The following is an 18,121-nucleotide window of genomic DNA, read 5'->3' on the forward strand; positions in this document are numbered from 1 at the left end:
TTAACAGCCCCAGGGAGCCTGTGAAGACTAGAATCTACAAGTAACCTGCACTAAGAACGTTGTGCAAATTCAGTTAGGGAGACTCAAGTTTAGCTCCTGGCCATCTTAAAGGGCGAATGTATGTCTTTCACAGGTTTGTTCAACATTTCAGTAATTCACAGTATAGCCAAGAGCATGAGTATAAATCTCTTGAAAAAGCCAGTTATTTAGAGCTTTTTAAATTATAAATTTTGCCAGTCATCCACATTCTCACATTACATAGATGACTTTGTATCTATTTTACTATTCTCTCATTTAATCATACTAGCAAATAAGGAAAAGGCTATTAAGTGGCTCCCCTGATGTTGGGAGCTGACAAAGCTTTTATACAACGTAGCCTGTAACTAAAAATTCACCTAAATCAGCTCACTGACTCCTGCAATATGAGTAGTTCATTGTAAAGGGCCTTCTGATTCCCCCTGCCTCCCAAATTAAATAAAAAGGAGCAGTCATTTGTTTTCATTAAAAACAAAACAAAACAAAACAAAAAAAAAACCAGACCATCTAAGCAAAGTTTTACATGACATTATATATATAAAATAAAGTACAATTTCCACTTAATTCAGTCTTCAAATATTTTTTATTGGAAGGCCATGCATTGCCTTCATTTATTGTATTTCAAATCACTGTACATTTACTTTTGTGAAAACACTGCCTGCATTTTCTAGTACAAAAAAAACCTAAAAATTGTTTCAGGAATGTAGAGAAATATCCAACTTAAATAGCGAAAAAGTGCACCATAATTACTGCTGCACTGCAGTCATTTCTGCAATTCCCATGTTTCTTAAATAACTATCTTGTCAGATAACACACAATATAAAGAGCAATTATGAAAAACAGACATTTACATATACTTCTAAAGTCTTATTGAGAATATCCTGTTGGCATTGGATAACCAATCATAGGTGCGGCTGCAGTAGCAGGATACGCATATGCCTGTTGGTTCATACCATTGTGCATATTTGGAACATTACTTCCGTATTGCTGAGTGCTATCATAACCATTCTGGTAAGTCCCTGTTGGATTACCAGTCCTAAAACTGGTCTGTATACCAGCAGACACAAAATTACTTCCAAAGCTCCCATTAGTGTAATTTGCAGCACTGTAAACACCATTCTGAGTTTTTGCCCCAAAATCTCTTTTTAGAAGGCTAGAGTAACCTCTGTCATAATTTTCCCTGTCTCTAAAGGTATTAAATCCACCCCTTTTGCCCGCAGAGTATCTGTCCCGACGGTCATCCTTCATGCCTCCTCTACCCCTGGAACGACCTGTCAAAAAAAAAAAAAAATTGCAAATTGATCGATTATGTCTATGACACAAATCATTGTGGACAGAAAGAATTAGATCTATTCATTGTAGGCGTGAAATGGTTTTACAGTTTTTCAACATAAGTTTTCCATTCAAGGTCTTACACTCACCCTCCAATACCATTTAAATGGATTTGTAGACAACGATGTGACTCACAACTACCAACGTTTCCTATCAGTCATCCTTACCTGAACCTCTGTCTTCGACCAACTGAAGCAACTTGGGATTAATTGCCTGATTAGCTTCACGAAGCACAGAGATAAGGTCGCTCACTTGCTTTATGTTATTAGGTGTAAAGAAAGTGTATGCTGTGCCTGTTTTGGTACTGCGAGCAGTTCTTCCAATTCGATGAATATAATCCTCTGAGGAGTTAGGGTAGTCATAATTGATGACAAATTTCACATCTTCCACATCTGTAAGGTGTTGCAGTGTGGCAAAATAGCAATGTACGGAGTTTTGCACACCACAACAGCCAGACCAAAAATAAAAAGTTAGACAATTGTATTCCCAAGAAGGTACGGGCTGCAAAAAATACAGTTAAAATGGTTATCCATTCCCTGTAGGAATACCATTGAGATTGAAAAAAGAAAAAGCACATGTCATCTGTATAAGTCATCACCCACCCAGTGACAGACCCTATCAAAAGGAATGTGTATTCCCTAGCACATTCCCCAATCAGCAAGTTCCCTTACAGATCATCAAGTGACATCTGAATGCTTCTGCGCAGTAGGGCCACTTAAAGTTTCACAGCAACCTCTTCATGTGCTCATTTTGAGGACCTTGAAACAAAAAAATGTACAAGGTCCTTTGCATTACACATTCATCAGAAGTTCAAACTTCTGGCCACACTGCTTGTCTTGCCAAGACCTTACAACCGCAGCTGCAAGAAAACATACCTGTCCCCCAAAAGTTGTTTTTATGCACTGTGTCTCGTCTAGGCAAGCGCTTCCAAGAAGCCAGGATTCACTTGAGAATGTGTCTCTCTCTGGCAGGTCTCGACATGACGACTACTGTGTAGGTGAGGGAGGAACTTTCAAAGCACTTTCTTTTCCCACTGACTATGTGTGAGAAGTTGCTCCTGCTCTAGATCTCATGTGCCAGTACTCACCAATTTGTAAAAGGCTTAGTACCTTTTAAAGCTGCTCTCTCCATTTCAAACTTGAACAAAAATTTCATTGAACATTGAAGTTTGGAAATATTTCTTCGACATTTCAGCAAACTCACTGAAACTCAAAGACCCACAGATCACAGTGAACAGTTTGAAACAAGGCTGTACCATGGCAGTCATGCAAAGCATGGGACAGAAGAAATACCACGGCAGTGACCTGTGAGGGTAACTCCCATTTTTCCCTCGGAGAGAACAGTTTACGGGGCAGAGGTGGTATGTTCTGCCTTTTGAAGATTACTGGCACACATTCAGCTTTTTCACCTCTCTAATCGACTGGAAGCAGCCAGCCGATCACTAGTCCTCCATCCCCCTCGAGTCCTCCGATTGTCATGCCTAGGCCTTGCCACAAAGACAGCACCTTTATGTGAAAAAAACTTAGAAAAATGCAGAGGTTAAAGAAAGCAATAAACTTTCTTTAAAAAAGTTAAATGGAGATCTTCTGGGAAACCAAGCCATGAATGCGAGTTTGTACTAACCTAGCCCTCTGGAGGCCACATCTGTAGCAATCAGAATAGGAGCTTTTCCATGTTTGAATTCTACAAAGGAAGGCATATACATGATCAATTATCTGAGCAGAATTCTAGCTAAGTAAGGGGGGAAAAAAACTTCATTTGAAATATTTACCATTTAGAACCCAGTCACGCTCTTGTTGACTCTTGTCACCATGGATACCCATGGCAGGCCACCTAAAAGACAAGTTGTATCATAAAACTCACATTGAAAACCTCAGACTGCAGTGCTTAACCACGTCTTGTCACAGATCTCTGTAATTTCGCCAGAAATTAAAAAGAATTAAATCCACTTATATTATCAGATATCCACTGCTCCTGATCCAAGTTTGCCCTTTCCTAACCTCAGTTACAAAAAAATCTGCTTCAATGGAGGAGCCCACACATACCCATCTCTCCTCATTTTTCTGGTAAGCTCATCACATCTTCTTTTAGTTTCCACAAAAACAATGGTTTTATTCTCCTTCTCACTCATGATCTCTTCCATTAGACGAATAAGTCTAATAATGGGAGACAGAAAGGAAAAATCCTGAGTTTTAAAAGACCATTGGCAGGGCCCCACATTTACGGTCAGCAAAACGTTTAAGTTCAATTTACATGGCTGGAAGTCAAAGAGGAAACACCTGCTAAACCACTTATCGAGCAGTTCGACCCTTGGTCCTTAAGTCAACCAGGGGACACATGAATTCCTTCTATAGAAAAACTATAAACAATGATAATCATTATTTGAATAATTCAAGATATTTTCAGAAGGATTAACAGGGTAACTAAACAAAATCACACCAACTGAAATAACAATGATCCCTCAATTTTAGCAAAGTTGTTAGGAAGAGAATATAAGTTAATAAAACTTACTTTTCATCCTTTTCTACGTCATGACACACATCCACAATCTGAAGAATGTTGTGGTTTGCACTCAGTTCAAGTGCACCAATGTTTATATGGATATAGTCTTTCAAGAAATCTTCAGCAAGCTGTCTTACTTCTTTTGGCCAAGTCGCACTCCACATTAGAGTTTGCCTATCAGGCTAATGGATTTTGGGGGGTAAATTAAAATTGTGTCAGACTAAAAGTGAAAATAGAATTGAATTTGATCACATATTTCAAAGGACACTTACTCTTATTTGATCCACAATCTTCCTTATTTGGGGTTCAAAACCCATATCAAGCATTCTGTCTGCTTCATCAAGGACAAGGTAGGTTGTTCTTCTCAGATTGGTTTTCCCACACTCTAAAAAGTCAATCAGTCTTCCAGGTGTTGCAATACAGATTTCCACACCTTCAATTAAACATGTAAGTGTAACTACAATACCTAAGATATTTAGCACCAATGACAAGTAAAACTCTTCATTACAGACCTCTCTCCAAATCACGTATCTGTGGTCCCTTGGGAGCACCACCGTAGATACAAGTAGACTTCAAGCGACATGCTCTACAATATTCAGCAGCTACTTGCTGCACCTGTTGGGCCAGTTCCCGAGTTGGTGCCAGCACCAAACACTAAGGAAAGAGAAACAGCTTTCAGCACAAACCTGGATGCTAGTTTTAAACTGTTAACTTATTACTTATGACGGCAGATCCTTTCTTCATGTGTTGTCCGATACCCAAAGCAACTCCAGCTGAATAGGGTGAGCTAACCTCTGTATAAAACCCCCACAAATGATTACATCTTTTGCTATGTAGTCTAAAATCTATATATTACACTTCTAATAAAAAGTTAAAAATATATACTTACAATGGGCCCATCGCCTCTCTCTAGGAATGGCTGATGATTGATGTGGACAATGGCAGGAAGCAAATACTATTTCGGGTGGAGACGGGGACAAACAGAAATCACATTAAAATACTCTTTTTAAATTACCATTCCGTTTTCTTGCATATATCACATCAAGAATTCTCCCAAACTTACAGACAATGTTTTCCCAGATCCAGTCTGTGCCACTCCAACCATATCCAATCCACTTAGAGCAACTGGCCATCCCTGAGCTTGAATAGCAGTGGGTTCAGTGAAATTCTGTCTTGCAATAACATCCATGACATTTGCTACAATTAGTGACAGATATTTAACAAAAATTAGTGATGCCAAGGAAAGGGTAGGTGGAAACAAATTAGTGACAGATATGTAACAAAAATTAGTGATGCCAAGGAAAGGAGAGGATAGGTGGAAACAAAAACACAGGGGTAGGGTAGAACTGAAAAGCAGCACTCACCAGGGAAATTTGCTTCATAAAAATTTAGAACTGGCTTCGGGCAGTTGTGACCTCTAACTGTAATTTCCTTGCTTCTTCTGTATGTTTCCACCTCTTGCTGCAAAACAAATTATAACAGTCTTAAAGCTCATGACAACCACCCCTAACTAAATACGTAATTGGCAAGCCCCTAACTTCATAATTCAGTAACCAGTTTAAAGTAGCCTTCATTTTAATCTGGAACCACATATGAAAACCCTATATGACAAAAAAGCCATTTATTCTGCTATACTCAACCTAAAAAAAAAATCCCAAAGCCACCTGTTTGCAAAAGTGAGTCACACCTTTCCAAATTATGAAGTCAGAAAACGCTACCAAAATTGAGTTATTTGCAAAACACCTGTCAGAATTTCATTTACTAGACTCCACTGAGTTACAGCCTGATGAAACCACATGAATTTACTCACTGCTGTCCGCCTAGCCAAATCAGGGTGCTCTTGATAAAAATTCTTCTCAAACTTGGGCAGCTCATCAAGATTCCACTTCTTTTTAACGAGTTTCTCCCCAGGGTTTCCAAACTTCTTTCCAGATAAGGGCCCCGCCCTACTTCCTCCAAATCGAGGTGCACCAAACCTGGAATGAAGAAAAAACGTTATTCATATTTTCAAATTGCTACACCTAGGTTTCTGTACACATTTGTTTACCATCCCTTGGCACAGGCTAAAGATCACTGAAAGCCGACTTCGAGAGATAAACCTAGCACTGTCCTTAGTGATAATCTCTCTCTCTCAACAGCCAGTTAACGTTTCCCATAGTCCCAAGTACACACAACTTAGGCCAAATAAACAGCCTGGGATTTACCATATCGAAAACTTGTCACCCAGATGCCAGAATTTAGGATTACACATCACTTCTTGTGGTTACTATTATCTTTCTCACCAGTCTAGCAATTCACTATCAGTGATAACGAGGCTACATGAACCGAAGAGCATCACAACGATGTTACTCATATGGCCGTTTTCAAGCCAAAGAGCTTTGATGTCAAGTATCTAGACAGCACAGACAACGAAAACGGAACAAGGGTTTTCTCAGAAACACTTCTGCTAGCAAACCGAGCTGGGGGGACGCCGCGGTAGAGCTCCGGATCAACGAATCAAAATTATATAACGCAGGAAAAAAGAAAAGGAGGAGCCGACGACTACCGGGGGAGGAGTCCCGGCCCGGGCGGAGCCGGCCGGGCGGCGTTCCCGCTGGGGCGGCGCTTCCCCCTTTGTCTCGCATTTCTCTCTGCGCCACATTTTCTCGACGCTGCCATTTTGAGCTCCTCCGCCGGGCGGAGTAACAAAGGCGCAGCCGCCATGTCCGAGGCCGGCATTTTATACCCGCGACTCAGCCACATGGCTGATGCCGGCCGCCCTCCTACCCCTACAGCACCAGTGGCTTTGGAGGTGGTCCCTTCGCTCACACAAAATGCCCGGCCACCCCAGAAACACCTCCCGAAATTTCGCACCTAACAGTTGTTCCTTCGTCTGCCTCGAAGCGTCGCGCTTTCATCCGAACAATGCGCTCCCTCTGAATTCCCTCAACAGCTACCAGATGGCAGCCGCCCCGACGACTCCCCGACCCTCACACAGAAAGCAAGGATGAAGACACTACACCGTCAAATCTCTCCCACTCACTGTTACGTGAATATCAAAATGGCGCAAGCCTTCGGGAAAGGAGGCCCCAAGATAGCCCAGAAAGCCCGAGTCCCAGCCGCAAAGCCCCCGCCCGCCGCCACCCTCACTCGCCCTCCCATCCCCCACCCGCCAGCCGTGACAACTCGGCTGCCACACTCACCCTCGATCCCGGCCGCGGTCTCGGTCACTCGAATAACCCGACATAGCGTCAATGGTTGCGGTTGGCGGGGAACGAAATAGATAGAAAAGGCTGCGACGAGTCGCTGGAAATGGCTTCGGCGACGGCGAAGCCTTGCGGGGGCGGCAGCGGAGGAGAGACGGCGATGACACCAGCTAAAGCTGCACAACTAGAGACCGGTGGAAATGAATGAGGTGCCGGCCGCTTTCCGGCAGCTGCTTTTATAGTCTGGACCTCCTCCTACGCCGCAAGGCACGCTGGGAGCCGCTCTGTGACCTAATCGCCCCGCCCCTCGCGCAGAGGCCGCAACGCCCGCCGGGGTTCCGCGATCGCCGCTTTCTCAGGTCAGGGCCCACCCATCATTGAAATGCCTCATTGTGCACTCTCTTGACCTCACCTTCTTCTCGTCTTTCCACACCTCAAGAAAGCCACCGTGCCCTTTCCCAAGCCCAGCCAGACGATAAAACAGCCAGCCCAAGCCCGCCCACCCTCCCCACTCGGAGGTGTTTACGTCTCCAAAGAGGCCTCACGCCAGTAACCAAATGAGAGGGAAGGCGGTGGCCTGGCGTTGTCACGTGACTCTACCCCCCCCGCCCCGCCCGCCGGGACAGGGGGCCGCACTACTTCCCCGTTGGCGTCGGCGGAGGGATACATAACGAAATAGCTCACCGGAAGTGCGCTGCCAAGACCCGGGACACGCCCCCAGCTGCCGGCTGACTTGGACCGTCCGACCCACGGTCTGACAATCCTCTGACGGGTTTTGGCCGGCGGAGAATGGTCTCTAAACCCTCCAAACCACTTCCGTGGCACGTGCTGTGAAAGGAAGTGCTCCTCTGATGACCAATCAGCGGCGAGAACCTCTTTTAACGTCTCTCCCTCTTTCACGCCACCTTCCCCGCGCTTTAGTTCGTGCGCCTGCCCCCCAGCGTCTGGTCTGCGTTCGGTCCTTGCAGGACACCGTCGTCGGTCTGGCAGCGTCGGAGTCCGACGGCGACTTGCCTCCGAGATATGGCCGGCTCGGAGGCTGGTGAGTGTCTCCCTGGGGTCGCGGTGTGTGTTTACTGAAACTGTCCACCTTCAGGGAGGCCTCGGGCTAGCCCCGACTGGGTCTGGGATGTCGGCGGGGCTCGTTACTGTCAGACGCTGTGTCGCGGTGGCGGGTTCTCTGGATAGGGTCTCTCAGCTTCACCCCCTCTTCGCTTTGAGGCCGTGGAACAGCAGTATGCGGTGGGAGAGAGGCACTGGGGCGAGGCCGGTAGGACGCTCGGGTCCTGGCTGCAAAAAGAGCGGTCAGAAGGGTCGTCCTCGGACTTGTCTTTCTGTGGGGCGTCTAGCCGCTCTCCGTGTGCCCTCCTCCCTTGCACTATGGGTCCTGAGGTCGTACCTGCTTTTGTAGTGGTCTTTAGAGGAACAGCACTCTTAAGGTTTATTCATGCCCCTGCCACAGAAGAATAGTGGTGCTTTTTTCTCTTCAGTGCCCTCTAGAGTCATGGGCTTTGTCTAACACCGCTTTTGAAGAGCGAATTAATTTGGTTGTTTAGGACGCTTTCATCCTTTTCACAAGGATTGCGTACAAACCAGTTGTCATGGTTTGGCCAGTTGTGAGAAATGGGCTTGGAGAGGGTGATTATGTGCATGGAAGATACACTCTCATTCGTTTCCAGAACGTTATGTGTCCAGAACTTAGTGGAGATATTTGTTTCTAATATCGATTGAAAGTGCTTTCCTACCCATTGTCAGGCATTTCAAGGAACAAATATTTTATGCTAAGTTACTTTTGGTAGAGAAACTGTTAAACTTCGCAAATCCCAGCAATATCTAGGGGAGAGGAGAATGTGGTATGCAGGAAACGTCAACAGTATTGATAATTCTGAGCTTCATGTACTTCCAGTATTTTGTTTCATGTAGATCAATATAATAAAAAAGAAAAACTAACAAATGCATTAGCGTTGATGTTGTCATTATGCCAGTTCTTAACAGCCTAAGTTTAATCACCACTTATTTGGGCACCAGAGAAATCCTGATTTGCACAAGATAATTGGGTAAACACATGACCAATACCGTTGGGAGTTTGAAGCAACGTCTTTTATTAATGACTTTCTAGTAACCTCAGATTATTATTAAACTGTTGCTTATGACATAATATTCCTGTTTACTTGTAAGTATGTTTTAACTAAAAACACCCACGTAAGGCTTATATAAGTAACTTAAGATTTTAGGCTGCAACAGTAACAGTTGAATTTGCAGTATAGTTTTGACTGTATAGAAATTACAGCACTCTGGAAATCATCCCAAGAAATTAAATACATCTTTTTAAAAATCATGCCTAACGGGTCTTTGAAATTCTATAACAATCAAATTCCTTATCTTTTACAAAGTTCAATGTCTTTTTTTTTTCTAGGGGGCGAAGGGGAGGTTGTTGGATTTTTTGAATGCGTGTGTGATTTTTTTCTGGTGGTATTTAAGAGTGATCTTCCCCCCTTTTCCCAACAGAGTGGGTAACCATTGCCAATAGCCTTCTTTTTAAGTGTCATATACATCTGAGAATACATGAACTTCAAGACTGTGATGCTAATGTTTTTATTGCCCTTTATCAGTCTATTTTGGGAGAAAAAGTACCAGGTAAGACTACTAAAAGCGGGAGTAATTTTGTCTATATCTTAGGCCAGAAGTTTTTGGTCCTTTAGTTAGATGCTTTGGTATTTATAACATTTCATTTTCTCTTTGCCTATATATTTTTTAATATTGCATATTAAGTTCTATATTAACATACAATATTTAAATATTGTATATTAAATGGTATTTAATATTGCATATTGTCTAGTTATAATATTGTATTCCTTAAGGAATACCCTGTGGAATCCACTCACAATAATGGCCTTGAGCAGATCAGTTTGAGGGCTCCTGATAATCACTGGTTAATCCAGTCATGGCTAATGCCTTGTGGAAGTTGCATCCTTTCTGAAAATGTACCTTCAAAGGTTGTAAAATTGAGTGGAACTTGGGAATTTATTGGATCCTGTTACTTAACCAGTGTTAGGGGTAAGAACTGATATTTGTACTTGATGAACCTAATTTACCAAGACAGTTAATAAGCACATATGTCCTTTCATCTTGCTCCCCATCTCGCTATGTTCAAGACCAGGGTGGTACCAACTCAGCTTAAGTGATTCTTCCCTGTCTGCCTACCAAAGTGATAGGATTACAGGCATGAGCCACCATGCCCAGCCTGTACTGACATTTTGAGTCTTTATACCAGTGATTCCAGTTGGCTACTCAAAAGGACATGTAAGGGCCAGGCGTGGTGGCTCACGCCTGTAATCCCAGCACTTTGGGAGGCTGATCATTTGAGGCAGGTGGATCACCTGAGGCTAGGAGTTCAAGACCAGTCTGGCCAACATGGCAAAACCCTGTCTCTGCTAAAAATACAAAAATTAGCCAGGCATAGTGGTGCACGCCTATAATCCCAGCTACTTGGGAGGCTGAGGCAAGGGAATTGCTTGAGCCGGGGAGGCGGAGGTTGTAGTGAGCCAAGATCACGCCACTGCATTCCAGCCTGGGCAACAGAGCGAGACCCTCTCTCAATAAATAAATAAACAAACATGCATATATATATAAAATAATCCTCGAATGCCTGCTGTGTTTTTTTTTTTTTTCCTCTCGTAGAAAGCAGCCCATAGTTATGGGTTAAAGTATCATGTCTTGGCTCCCTTACTAGACTATTAGCTCTCTTTGAATGTAGGGACCACTTTATCTTCCTTAACATGGTGCTTCTTGTAAAGCATGTTCATATATATATGTATATATAAATGGTGTAATAAATATTCAGTCAATAACCAAAATTGATAAATCGGTTCAATCAATAAATATTCAACCAATAAAGATTCTGCTGTGTAGAGTTCAGGATTTATTAATTTTAATCTGTACTTTACAGCATGTTCTGTTTGGGCAGAGCTTTCATAGCAGTTGAGCATATTCAGTAGCCTAGTGAGAGACAATGAGATGAAAACTTGGCCTCTCGTGGATACAAAATTGTGTGATTTTTTTTTTCCCCCACAGACCTCATAGCTATTCCTAGGAGTCAAGAGGATGATGCACACAATGTACAAGCAGTAATTGATTCGCTGGCCTTGGATTACTTACAGGTCAGCTTGTCTCACATAACAGGTTGGTATATATTTAACTATCACATAATTATGCATTTTAGTGAAATAATTGTTAGAACCATAGACATTGTTTACTTAACCAAATGATTGAGCTTATGGAGTAGACCAAATTGTAAGATTGAGCTAAGACAATCAACTGATAAGAGGTCAGGCCCATACATGAGAACTTTTCCAGGAGAGCTGAACAAAAATCGGTCTGAAATGTAAGTATCCTAGCTGGTAATTTGAGGTATGTTTTTTGTTTTTATGTTACGTTGTTATGTTTATTTTTATTTTTTTTGATTCAGAGTCTCACTCTGTTGCCCAGGCTGGAGTGCAGTGGCGCAGTCACAGCTCACTGTAGCCTCAACCTCCTAAGCTCAGGTGATTCTCTTACCTCAGCCTCCCAGGTAGCTGGGACTACAGCTGTGCACCACCATGCCTGGCTAATTTTTTCTATTTTTTGTAAAGACAGAGTTTCGCCATTTGCCCAGGCTGGTTTGGAATTCCTAGGCTCAGGCAATCCACCTGGCTCCGCTTGTGAAATTGCTGGGATTACAGGCCTGAACCACTGTGCGTGGCCATGTTGTTTTATTTTAAAGCATACTAATGCTTCTTGTTTGTGATAGCTAAAAATTAGAAACACCTAAATGTCCATTAGTAGGGACTGGTTAAATAAATCATGATAGTTGCATATAGTGGACTGCTCTGTGGCTATAAAAGATGATTGAATATACTCTTTGTGCACAATGTTCCATGTTAGGGGAACAATCTGTAGCGTCTGTGATGTGAGAAAAATGTAGCACAATTATAATGGCAATGTGCAGAGTAGTATGCTAGTGTTTGTAAAAACAAAGGTATGGAGAAGATATTTGCAGTTGTTTGCAATCAGAAGGACTGTCTAGAAGCATATACAAGAAACTCGTAATACTGATTGCCTCCAACAAAGGGAACCTTAGGGTTGCAGGACAAAGGGACAAGAACTTTCACTGTATACTTTTTGCACTTTCTGAATTTTGAACCATATTATCTATTCAAAAATTTTTTACTGTAATTAAATCTCCAAAATAAAGTATATTATGCTGTATTCTAAAACCAAGCATACAAAATATATTTACAGATCACTATATTTTGTGCATTTCATTTATGTTTAGAAATGAAAGATTGTTCCAGTAAGTTACTTCAAGTTTATGAATAGAGGGAATATCGACGATGTGAAACTATAATCACAAAAAGAGGATTTATACTGTTGATTTATTCTTTGATAGTTGTAAAAGGAGATAAATGTTCATCAGGATAAGTCCCGATTTACATCTCTTAATTTGGTACTGACAAGAACAAATTTTTGCAAAGAGAATAAAATACTCCTCTGTCTTAAGTTTTTTAATGCACTTCTAGGTGAGTCAGTGGGTAAATCAGTTTGGAGATAATTTGAGAGATAGTCCCATAGTTTCCTTTTTTTTTTTGCTATTTGTAATTGCTTTATCACCTAAGTAGGACAAGTTCTGGTATTTGTGCTTGTTAAACATACTATGGCAGGGTTATAAACATATATGTTTGTAAAACTTTTTAATGCAGAGCTGTCTTTGACAGATTACACCCACCCCGTGAAAAATTGTGAAACAGTTTCTCCTGCAGCATGAAGCACTGCATTCTGGCTGGCAGTCTTAGTTGCTAGGTTGTCAGTATACTCCCCATCCTAGAAACTGAAAAGTTTTGAGGATACTCTTGGGATATACTTAGGTATTTTTAAGCCAGAAAAACACGTCCAAAACCAAGATTTCTGGTTCATTGTTTTAAACGAAAAAACTATCAAATATTGTCGTTACTAGTAGTAGTATAAAACGTCACATATCTGGTTAAGGTTTGTTGTGCATCATGGCTGAGGTTACGAATGGCTAGATTCTCCCAAATATCAAGTTTCTACACTGCTTCTCCCATATTGGTGTGAACTCATGAGAATGCCAGGCATGATCTCCCAAAGGACAGTCAGAGTATCACAAGAGTTAAGTTCTATCTATACCTGAGGTTGACTTGGAGTCCATTTCAGGTGACATTAAATATGTCAAGTTTTCATGCTTTTTGCCAGCCCATTTCTAGTCAACATTTCAACCTAAACATTCATGTTAAAAATCTGTTATGGAGCAGGTACTGTGCTGGGGACTGTGTTATAATCTATGAGTGTGAAGTGGATATGGCAGGAGATGTAGCTGGAGATGCTGAAGATGGGGTGAGATTTTAAAAGGTTTTATATGCAGTGCTTATATTTCAGAAGGGAGTCAGGGAAAGGAATTTAATCAGAAAAATGGTATGATCTACACAAAATGAGGAGTTAAATATGGGGGGTTATGGTGGAGAACTCAGGAATTCCCGATGAAAGTGTCCCAACAAGTTTGTTGTTTTTTGTTGTTATTGTTGTTTTGATGTTACTCTGCTGCTGTCATCTTCTGAACAAACCACCATTTGGAATAGGATACCCCAGTCTGAAAGTGTTCTCTCCTGCCATTTTTTTCCAGCAATCTGGTAAAGTCCTGTTTTGCTGCATTGTATTTTGGTATAAATCTTACTAGAGATGTTTTCTTAAGTCCAATTATTTTGCTTCTTCAAAAAAGGAAGGAATATGCCAGTGAATTATTAGACACCATATTTAAATCTTCCCCCTTTTTTTCTTCAAACATAATCAGGCAGCAGGAAATTGGTGTTCTTAATATTTGTAATATAATTGTTTCACCTGTATTCTTTTTTTTATTTAATCTCCAAGAAACTGTAAGTTGCTATTTCGCCTGTATTCTTAAGTGGCATTTTCACAATGTTATATCCAAGTTTCAAGATTACGAAGCTTTCAGATTTCATGGTTAAATTTTTTAATGGCTCTATATTCTGTCTCCAGGAGAAAATATAGTGAAAGGAGATAAAGAATCTATTAAGAATCTCCTGGAAATATTTGATGGTTTGTTGGAGTATCTTACAGAACGCATCAGTGAAACATCTCATGAGAAAAGTAAGTTTAAGAATGGAAATTTGCTTTGGTTTACCTTTTATGATATATCCCTTTTATCTTTTTATATATTTTTCTTCATAGGAAGCAGATTCACTAGTACAGTATACCTGATAACGTTAGTTGTAAATTTCACATTCTTACTGTTTTAGCTGGTTGGAAACTGTCTTAGACTGTCATCATGTTCTTTATCAACTTGCATGTTGCTTATAAATTACTGTAAAACTAATTTATACTAGAAAGGTAAATTTCTGGCTAAATTATTTGTTGTCCTGTGATTGCATAAAATATCCTACTACAAAATTTTGTGTTTCAGAACTGCCGTTTATGCTAAACATTTGGATGTTACTGAGGCATCAACAGGAAGAACTGGTGCATTTCTGTCTTTAGCTTGCACTTACATTTGTGACAGCCTAAATATTTCAAATGTTTGTCAATGCAAAAAGTAAAAGAACTTAACTGTCTTAATAATTTGAGATTAAGTAAATAATGCTGATGGTCATGAATACAGTAATATAGTACCTGTTCTTATATTGAAAAGTTATCCAAAATAAATTTTCAGCAGCAACCACAATTTACATAAATTCGAATACAAATTAAGACAAAAAATTGGGGTAGGCTCATCCTCCTTCATTCTCACTTTGTTTATAGTGAGACCTGTGATTATAACATTTGAAATTAATCTTAAAGTCTTTAGTTAGAGATCGTTTCCTACCTTTAATCATTGTTGCTAAACTATTTAAAAGCTGGGAGGGAAAATTGAAAAGTCTGCCACACTGGACCTTTCTTTGTTTCAAAAATTGAGTGTTTTATATGCGCCTGGGTACTCTGGGAGGATTGGGAGGATTCCAAGCTGCGTTTCATGTTGATGCTCTCAAACCTGTACTTGAGTCAGGGAGACAGCCATAAATACGTACATTAAAAGCATAAAGGGGGAATTAGAACTAGGGGAGAGTATTGACAGGTGGAACTCACCTAATTCAAGGCTACCAGTAGGTATTTGTATGCTGTGTACCTTTTTAGTCTTTTTAGCAATAGGATTAAGAGGTAGAAAATTACCTCTAAGTAAAGAGAGAGAGATTAATTTGAAATGTAAAGAGAGCAGCAGTTTTTTACAGTTCAGTGCTTGCTCGCAGGAAGGGGAGGGATGGTAGTGCCTGACTAATGATACGGCAGTGGGGATGAATAGAGGAGGGCACAGCTGAGAGATACTTTTATGTGAGTCTGGTGGTGGTGAAAGACTGAAGGATATTCCCAGGGGAGATTGGCAGTATGTGGTGAGCTACTAGGGAAGTTGCTCAGATAGGCTTCCCTATATGACAGTACCTTACCTGGACAGCATTTTCTTAGTCTGCTTCTCATCTTTGGAGGTCTAAAATATACTTACTTGGCAGTATTACCTAGAGCTGATCAGATTCTTCAAAATGCTTGTTAACAGTAATGGGGAACAAATCTTTATTATCACTAATCATATCAGCTGTGCAGGGCAGCTTCTACCTGGGACCTGAGCTAGCATTGTCGTTTACCACTGAAGAAGGAGGGGTTCAAAGGAAGACCATGGGTTCAGTGCTGCGTTCTGCCTCTCACTATATGACACAGCTCTCTAAGCCTGTTTTCTCAGCTGAAATTCTTTCATAGTAGTTGTGAAAGTTAAGTAAGTAGATATGTGTAAACAGTTGAGCACACAGCCTAGCTCAGAGTAAATGCATAATAAATGTTAATTGATGTTATTGAAATGTTGCTTGGTGAATATGGAAATAGAAAAAAAAGAAGGTGGGTGTTTGAATAGTGAATCTCTAGACATGGACATGAAAATATCCAAAGGGGTAAATCTGAATCATGGGAGGTTTCACCTACCTGTATTTTGAAATCATTTCCCTAGTGAGTTATAGCCACTGGTGAAAGTATGTATTCTTCAAGTATGGTGGGGTGGAAAAAAGACTGATGGTCTTAAGAAAAATTTCATCCAAGCCCTGATGCAGCCTGACTCAGCTTAAGGCATGATTATCTTGGAACTTGCATTATGTTGACGCAATCATGTTTTCTGTTATCTTGATATACCTCAGACGTACCTTACAGATGGAGAGGTATAAGAATATTAAATGGACCTGCTACCAACTTAAGAAATAAAACATTGCTCATACAACTGTATGCCCTGTTTTTAAAGCAACATTCTTGTTTCTTTGTTACTCGAATAATACATGCTCGTTACAGGCAAAGATTTGGTTCTTTCTGATGGTACTTTCACAAGAACCCTGTTTACCATGGCAAGTTAGGGGTGCCTCACTGTCCTTACCTCTCCCTGCCTCTTACATAGAAAAAGTAGTATTCACTTAGGGGTTTTTTGGTATTGTTTTTATTTGTTCCGAACAGGTGAAACTCAACAGTATTTTAAAGAATCCGATCGAGGAGAACGTTTGGAAGAGCCAGAAAGTACTAAAGAGTCTAAATCATCATGGAAAAGAGTTTCTTTTGGGAGGTAGCACTCAGTGTCTCTGAATTTGATGAAAACAAGTTACGCTTTTTGGATTAAGAATTAAAATTGCACATAATATACCAAGATGGCACAAAAAAAGCTAATGTGAAACTTCTACTAGCTTCTCATATTTTAAACCTTCCTGAGGGAGTTTTAAGAACCTTGAGTTATATATAATACCTAAATCTCAGTATTAACTACCTACTTATTTGTAAAATTTTTTTTTTTTTTTTTTCTTGAGACAGAGTCTCATTCTGTCTCCCAGGCTGGAGTGCAGTGGCATGATCTTGACTCAGTGTAAACTCTGCTTCCCGGGTTCAAGCGATTCTCCTGCCTTAGCCTCCTGAGTAGCTGGGACTACAGGCATGCACCACCATGCCTGGCTAATTTTTATGTTTTTAGTAGAGTTGGGGTTTCACCATGTTGGTCAGTCTGGTCTTGAACTCCTGACCTCAGATGATCCACCCGCCTTGGCCTCCCAAGGTGTTGGGATTACAGGCATGAGCCACTGCGCCCGGGCCCTGTTTTTCTCTTAATCATCAAAGTAGGTCATCATCTTTGCAAAAAACTTGCAAAATAGAAAAAGCAGGAAAAAAATCTATTCCGAACTAAATAACTGCTGTTGATATTTTGTTAAATTTTTTAGTGCTTTTTACTATGTTTTTTTCTTTTTTGGATTTAGTCATATGTCTATATAATTTTGTTGCCTGCCCCTCACCCCTGCTTTTTTAATAAAGAGACAGGGTCTTGCTCTGACACCCAGGGTGGAGTACAGTGGCGTGATCCGAGTTCACTGTAGCCTTGAACTCCAGGGCTTAAGCCCAAGTAGCTGGGACCACAGGTGTGCACCACCACACCTGGCTAATTTTTCTCGTTTTTTTTTTAAAACAGAAATGGCATCTTGCTATGTTGACCAGGCTGGGCTTGAATTCCTGGCCTCAAGCAATCCTCCTGCTGCAGCCTCCCAGAGTGCTGGGATTATAGGCATGACCCACCTCACCAGGCTCGTTTCCTGCATTTTTAAACTTCACATTAAGTGTTCTCAAGTTGTTAAATTCTTTTTTTTTTTTTTTTTGAGACAGAGTCTTGCTGTGTCACACAGGCTGGAGTGTGCAGTGGCGCGATCTCAGCTCACTGCAACCTCTGCTTCCCGGTTTCAAGTGATTCTTGTGCCTCAGCCTCCTGAGTAGCTGGGACTACAGGCACATGCTGCTACAGCTGGCTAATGTTTGTATCTTTAGTAAAGACAAGGTTTCACCATGTTGGCAAGGCTGGTCTTGAACGCCTGACCTCGAGTGATACACCCGCCTCAGTCTCCCAAAGTGGGGTTACAGGCATGAGCCGCTGCGCCCGGCTTCAAGTTGTTAAATTCTTTTTTTTTTTTTTTTTTTTTTTTGAGACGGAGTCTTGCTCAGTCGCCCAGGCTGGAGTG

The 18,121-nt window shown here is 41.2% G+C and overlaps 2 protein-coding genes across 10 annotated transcripts in view; one reads left to right on the forward strand and one right to left on the reverse strand.

Moving 5' to 3' along the window:
* Positions 1-600: 600 nt before the first annotated feature.
* DDX5 (DEAD-box helicase 5) lies at positions 601-7,875 on the reverse strand. Of its 3 annotated transcripts, none has more exons than XM_010379999.2 (14): positions 7,740-7,875; positions 7,053-7,239; positions 5,681-5,846; positions 5,235-5,331; positions 4,934-5,067; positions 4,760-4,825; positions 4,383-4,524; positions 4,143-4,303; positions 3,880-4,052; positions 3,414-3,524; positions 3,140-3,201; positions 2,992-3,051; positions 1,536-1,760; positions 601-1,307 (listed from the first exon to the last, which is right to left on the reverse strand). In XM_010379999.2, exons 2-14 carry the CDS (start codon positions 7,094-7,096, stop codon positions 904-906), a joined length of 1,845 nt encoding a protein of 614 aa, XP_010378301.1. In that variant the 5' UTR covers positions 7,097-7,239; positions 7,740-7,875; the 3' UTR covers positions 601-903. The 3 variants fall into 3 exon arrangements, with proteins under 3 accessions (XP_010378301.1, XP_030779823.1, XP_030779822.1); XM_030923963.1 differs by lacking the exon at positions 7,740-7,875 and adding an exon at positions 7,468-7,716; XM_030923962.1 differs by lacking the exon at positions 7,740-7,875 and having other exon boundaries at positions 7,053-7,475.
* An 85-nt stretch (positions 7,876-7,960) lies between these two features.
* The window catches only part of CEP95 (centrosomal protein 95), a 30,063-nt gene continuing 19,902 nt past the window's right edge, over positions 7,961-18,121 (forward strand). For 2 of the 7 annotated variants that reach the window (XM_030923956.1, XM_030923958.1), the window contains exons 1-5: positions 7,969-8,097; positions 9,564-9,692; positions 11,130-11,237; positions 14,106-14,216; positions 16,587-16,692. In XM_030923956.1, the coding sequence (XP_030779816.1) occupies positions 8,079-8,097; positions 9,564-9,692; positions 11,130-11,237; positions 14,106-14,216; positions 16,587-16,692 (473 nt within the window). In that variant the 5' untranslated portion in view covers positions 7,969-8,078. Of the gene's footprint in view, positions 8,098-9,563; positions 9,693-11,129; positions 11,238-14,105; positions 14,217-16,586; positions 16,693-18,121 lie in introns of all 7 variants that reach the window. The other 5 variants (XM_030923957.1, XM_010380001.2, XM_030923960.1 and 2 more) reach the window with 5 other exon arrangements.

This window comes from Rhinopithecus roxellana, chromosome 19, assembly GCF_007565055.1.
Source record: "Rhinopithecus roxellana isolate Shanxi Qingling chromosome 19, ASM756505v1, whole genome shotgun sequence".
NCBI classification, from domain to species: Eukaryota; Metazoa; Chordata; class Mammalia; order Primates; family Cercopithecidae; genus Rhinopithecus; species Rhinopithecus roxellana.

Excerpts from the sequence above, each read along its gene's own strand:
- DDX5 (XM_010379999.2), bottom strand. The coding sequence starts at position 7,096 with ATGTCGGGTTATTCGAGTGACCGAGACCGCGGCCGGGATCGAGG. Across the intron at positions 3,525-3,879 it reads GACGTAGAAAAGGATGAAAA|ACTTATTCGTCTAATGGAAG; the intron begins GTAAGTTTTATT and ends TCCCATTATTAG. Across the intron at positions 1,761-2,991 it reads TGTGGCCTCCAGAGGGCTAG|ATGTGGAAGATGTGAAATTT; the intron begins GTTAGTACAAAC and ends AACACCTTACAG.